This window comes from Falco naumanni, chromosome 7, assembly GCF_017639655.2.
Source record: "Falco naumanni isolate bFalNau1 chromosome 7, bFalNau1.pat, whole genome shotgun sequence".
NCBI classification, from domain to species: Eukaryota; Metazoa; Chordata; class Aves; order Falconiformes; family Falconidae; genus Falco; species Falco naumanni.
The window spans coordinates 10,815,403-10,821,467 of record NC_054060.1 but is presented as its reverse complement, the minus strand read 5'-3'; the positions used below and the strand labels follow the sequence as shown (position 1 = coordinate 10,821,467).

At 43.3% G+C, this 6,065-nt stretch overlaps 1 protein-coding gene across 12 annotated transcripts in view; it reads right to left on the bottom strand.

Moving 5' to 3' along the window:
- Positions 1-94: 94 nt before the first annotated feature.
- The window catches only part of AKAP13 (A-kinase anchoring protein 13), a 203,428-nt gene continuing 197,457 nt past the window's right edge, over positions 95-6,065 (bottom strand). For all 12 annotated transcript variants that reach the window (XM_040600086.1, XM_040600088.1, XM_040600089.1 and 9 more), the window contains one exon: positions 95-5,869. In XM_040600086.1, the coding sequence (XP_040456020.1) occupies positions 5,820-5,869 (50 nt within the window). In that variant the 3' untranslated portion in view covers positions 95-5,819. The remainder of the gene's footprint in view (positions 5,870-6,065) is intronic.

Here is a 6,065-nt window from a genome sequence, read left to right as displayed (position 1 = left end):
AATGCAAACATTTGATTACAGGTTAGGGCTACATCGATGCAAAAGGGTCAACAGCAGAAATACCAAAGGTGTGGAAATAAATTGTGCAGAAAACTCAGACTTAAAATCAGATTTATTTAGAGGAAAAATGACTTTACAAGAGGTTGATGCTGATAACTAAAAAGGAAGATAAATAAAAGCTTGTTACAAAACCTAATGGCTTCTGGCAAGTCACAGAAAAACTGAAGAATTTTACAGTCAATAACCTGCTCACTTTTTACATAATTACAAATTAACATACAGCAATTAGGTTTTACCCTCTTTTTTTAAAAATTCTTTTTTTCAACTTTTTTTTAAACTTTTAACGGGTTCAACATGAAAATGCAAAGCATTTTTTTTTTTTTTTTTAAGAAACAAACCAAAAGCAGAGGTATATCAGGTTATTATAATACACCTCCTCAATGCTCTGGGAATTACTCAAGTGCATTCTGTATTAGTACAAAATAAACACCAAGCTAAAATTTAACCATAGGCGAACTGAACTGGACATAGATTTTTATTTTTTTTTTCTTTTTGAGTCAGTGTTTAATATCAATAAAGAAAATAGTAAAATATTTCAGAGCATGGAAAGGATGGATACCTATAGACAGCTTAAATACATACGAAGCTTATAGCTGTATGCAAAGCAGTGAATGTTATCCTGTTCCCCCCTCCCCCCAAGCAATGGAAGCTGAATATATTTGGGCAAAGCATCAGTGTCAGTGAAATGCGTGTGGAAAGAAAGGGTCCTGAAAATGCAGGTGGGAAAGGAGCCAGCATTGTGCTTCCCATCACTGAAGAGCATGAGGTGCATGAGATTAAGCCAGTTCAGCTCACCTATCTTTAAAACTTAGCTGCATCACCGGATCAAGAATCATCGACTGCTGCCCCTTCTGACAAACGAAGCAAGAGTTATGAGCAGCAGGGGAGATTTTTTTATTTAAAAGAGTGCCTTAAATTATGTAAATTCCCAAACCTGGCCAGCAGGCAGAAAAATTTCCAGAGTTCTGGTTAACAAGGAATGTTTTGTGGGATTTTAGCAGATATTCTTTTGTGCCCCCCACCCAGTCCTCCCTTGCCCCATGCCACAGATACCCTAGACTCCTTGGGATTTGGCACCTGATGAACCTCTTCTGACTCAGCGGCATTCGGAAGGACTGGATCTGGGTGTTTCAGCAACAGCTTTGTGATACCCTAGTGCCTCAAGGAAGGTGCAAAGATGATTGGACTCTACAGATGCTCTTGCCTTTGAAAGGCAGTACAAACCCACACAAGCTAATGGCATTACTGTGCTTCTCAGCAGTGGTCAAACTTCAAGAGCAAAGAGAAAAGTCCACCCTCAGTGGTGGTGAGAGCTCCTGCCCCAGGGATGGCATCTAGAAGGTCTCCCAATGGCCTGGACAGTATATAACCTAGTGCACGGGAAGGGCCTCAATTTACTTATTTGGCTGCATCCTCCCACACCTCCTTCGCTCTGGGTTTCTCCAAGGAAAAGTGGGCAAACCGCTGGCAGGACTGCTTCCCAACTGGCAGCAGTACCTGCTGTGAGGTGTGAGGAAGGTGATGGTGATGCCAGCATGGGCTCTCCCAGGGGATATACCTGAGCCATCATAAGCCAATTCTCTGGTCCTGCCACTCACCCAGTCTGCAGTGGGACTGTAGTCAGATTCACACCCACTTTGGTCTAAAAATAATACAAAAAGCTTGGCCCTTCCTCTCCTCCCAGGGTAAAGCCAAACCCAACCAGCAATGTCTACTCACAGCTCAGATTTTGCTGGGGATGCAGAGAGGGGAGCAATGGCAAAGCTGATTGTCTCCACATAACCAAAATAAAAAGGGACAAGACCAGTTCCATTTAAAGTGCTTTATGGCATCAAATTGACATCAAGTTACATGTTGAGATGATCACTTCATTTAAAAGAAGCTAAGGCCAACCTCACATGACTCCATCAAGTCTCACACCATTTGCTAGAGCTACTCTCTGTCACCAGGGTATGCTGGCACCCCCAGCTAACACTGACCACTGCTGTACTTCATCTGAGCCCACGCTCCCACTTCCCTGGTTGTTGAAGCCCCTTCTGTTGGGCAGTGATAAAAGAACAGGCAAAGAAAAGTGCAAGGAAAGAAAGTCTGATTTTTCCCCTCTATGAAACACTAGCACAGAGAGGCTCCACGAGCCCTAGCAGGGTCCTCTTCTCCCTCCAACAATACGGGCTTTGCACAGACATTTTGTAATATGCCCTGTGTCCCAGGAACCTACGCCAAACAGGGTGGTTTGGGTGCTCCAAACGGGATCAAGTGGCTGGCTATGGGAACCAGCTACAGGATCAGGCTGGGCTGAAGAAATAACATGCTTTCAACAACTGCAGGATGGATGCCAGGCATGGAACTGGAGCAAACACAATTTCAAGGCCAGGAAGAGAAAAGGCTTTGGTGATGCAAAGCTGGGACCATACGCTAGCAGACAACCTTAGGCAACCTGCAGGGATCAGAGTGGGAATCTGGCTCTGGGAACCTATGCCAAGTCTTTCCAAAGAAAGCCTGAGAGGAGAAAAATAAAAGGCTGAAGACATAAAAACAAGCCCTTGCCTTCCTAAAGGTGAAACAAGGAGGAAGCAGTGTGGGAGGAAAGGCTTCATTCCAAAAAAGTGAATCATACAGTAACATACAACCTCCAGGGACAAAGGTCTGTCCACCAGAAATTAAAACACAAGCAGCTTTGATACACAGTATCCCTGGTCAGTATGTTTCTGACTCACACCCATGGTTTCTGTGACAAGGAACCATGAGGACATTAGGAGATCACTTAGCATGTACTATTTTCACTTAGGGCACTGAACACTTTTTTTGATTTGCACAGATCAGAAGAGATGGTCAAGCCAGGCAGAGACTCAGCCCTGCTGCCCTGGGTCATGCCTTTTGATACCCTTCTCAGAGCCATGGGACATTCCTGTGTCGTGAATTCAAGATGCGCTGGGACTGGGGAAAACACAGCAGGATAAAAAGAAAAGCTCATACTGGCACAGGCTATTACAGACTGAGGGGAACTTTCAGAAGTACCGGGGATCTCATCTCTGTTTACACAACAGTACATGAGCCATGCACTGCTTTGGTTTCCAAAAAATTCAACTTGGCACATTCATTTTTGCAGATGTATAAATAGCAGAGCAGAAGGTATTTTCTGAAGCTGGTGGGTTTGTCATGAAAAAGGTAACACCAGCACATGCCTCCTTCAGCTCCCTTCAGGTTCAGGAGAAGAGCTGCCTGTATCTCCCTAGAGAAGCGACTGAACCCTCACATCACTGCAAGATGCTCCATGCTTTGCTTTTTCTTTTGCCTCCAAGAGGTATGAGAAAACCTAAACAAAATATTTAAACAAAGAAACTAACTGATAGGAGTCGTCTTGTCTGAAGTCACTGCTTCTTTCTCCAGAATTTTTTTTGGCCCAAAGATGTTCTGCCTTAAAGAAAGCTCTCAGCTGAAATTGTGTAACTCTGGCCATGGCACGGGCTGCAAAGCAGCACTGCCCAAACCCTGGTTTTGCAGGAACCAGGGAGATAACATTTGGTTTACCAATTTCTTGATAAGAAAACAAAAAAACCAAAAAAAGGGGGGGGGGGGGGGAATAAAAAAAACAAACCACCTCTCAAACCCCTAAACAAAAGCAAAACTAAAAAGAAATAAAAAAATAAAACCAAGTAAACTTCTTTTAAAAAAGAACTCTTTCAAATAAACAGAAAGATAAATATTTTTGCAAGCCCTGCTTGCAATTAAGAACAAGCACCAAATAATACTTAAAAAATCAAAATAAAAATAAATCTCAAACCTTTTTCCTTTCTTCCCATTTTTTTTTTTTCCTTTTCCCGAGTCTTAAACATTTAGAGAGCTTCAAAAGCAAGCAGGCGGTTTAGGATTCCTGCACTGACCAAGACAGACCAGTCTACGCATCCACCTCACCATCAATGCTGCTGATACTCATCAGCACTGAACTCTGAAAACTGCTGCAGGTTACTAGCTTGTGAGAAGCCAGAGAGCAAACTGAAACCAAACAATAGTGCAACAAGAGAAATATATATATATATATATATATTTTTTTTTTAAAGAAAAACTGGTAGGAAAGGAAATGCACTTGACAGCTTCAAACTCTGAGCAAACCCTTGAGCTATTTTGAAGCTGATAGCGTCTCGTAACCATTTACAAATCCACTCGGGTAATTCCCCTGAGAGGGTCTGGAAGAACAATAATTTTGGAAAAAAGTTTGGCTCGCTGCATTTCTCTTCCCCCATGGAATACATCCCTGTATTTAACAGCTGCACAAACACCTGGCAGTCAGCACAGGGAGAGCCACCCTCAGACATTCCCCTTCTGCTGACATGGGATGCATGGACACTTTCACCCTAGAGCCCATGGTGCTGGAAATGGACCTGCTACGCTGGACCTTTGGACCTGTCCCACAGTGGTTTTGTCCATGAGAATATATCTTTCTCCCCAGAAATTGTTAATAAGTGCACGGTATTTTACAGGCATAGGGACTAGGGGCCACCTCTTTGGAGTTCGCTCTGCTCACAGCACTCAGTCCCCTGACCTGTGATGCCTCACTGAAGTGCTCTGAAATTGCTGTTGTCTCATTTTACCTTATAAATGAGCAAGGGAAGCTGACGAAACCCAGAGAAAAAGAAGCCCAACAGTAACACAAAACGCAGGGGAAGAAAAATAGAAACAACAGAACAAAGGTCCCTAAAAGCAGATTTTCAGCCATCTCTCCAGTAACTCATCAGGCTTGTAATGAAGGGATGTCAAATGCAACTGGAGAACTATATTCTGGCAAAAAAACCCAAACAAACCAAAAAAACAAACCAAAAACAAACCACTTTACTAAGGGGATGGGCAGGAGTGAGCTGGAGCTCAAAAGAGACTGGGTAAAAAAAGTTGCTTGAGAGTTGCTCCCACTTCAACACTGTCTGTTCTGGCTTCCTGGGATTGCCTTACAAGCTACCATATTTCTCTTTTCTGCATTGTTTAAAATATACTTAAAGACATTCTGCTTGTTTCTGGAAACAGTCTGACAGTTAAATCCTCTGTCCCATGGAAATCTTTCAGAATTACTTTAGATTTTGGTTTTTTCCTCTGAACTTTTGTTTTGAACGCTATTACTGCTTCCTGGTGTAAGGTACCTTTCCGAAACCAGTCTATATACCATGAGCACAAAAGGGGTGTGCAAGTCAATGGCATTACAATCGGAGCAGTAAGGGCAAGATATTTAATATCTACGTGCTCCCTGAAAGTCATCAGGTATCATCTATCCCCATGGGCCGAGCTAAGCTTGGCTGTACAGACTGTAAGCATATCCCAGTGGATACATAGATACATATATGTATATATACAGTATATCTATATATGCCAGTGTGTTCGCACCATTTGTAGAGTCCTAATCTTTTGCTAAATGCTTGGTTTTGGTTATGTTCCCCAGAAAAGGGGAATTTGAAGGCACAGACCCCTTAAGGCTATGTTCTCTCATCCTTTAGCAGTAAGAAGAGACAGAAAACATCTATCCCAATCCATTTAACCCAAGGTTTGCACAGAGCGGTGGTACTATTTGCCGTGCCGTCAAGCCTCCGTGGTGAGATTTCAGCAAAACCACAGGAGAGAGGCCTTTTCCCACCACTTAACAGACTTCATAACATGTTTTACTTAAAACCTCCAGATGCTTGTCAGATGCAGGCACCAGCAGCGTGCTGTAGAGCAGGCAGGGAGATGTCCACTGTACCAATGCCGAGAGTGACCGATGGAACTGTCCGTGCTCAGCAGAAGATCTCCTCGCCCTCTGGAGGTGCTTCTGACGAGTGAGAATCTGCAGCACAAAAACCAGGTGGGAATCATTACGGGAATACAGAAATACACCAGGCAAAGTGGGACTCCACGTGCACGGAAACCCCACTGTCTGCCAAATGCACGGGGTGCCTTTAAAAGATGTGCAGTTCCCTTAAGAGCTACCATGAAATTACATCTTGTAATTGGTGAGCTTTCCTGTGCCCAAATTGGAAAAC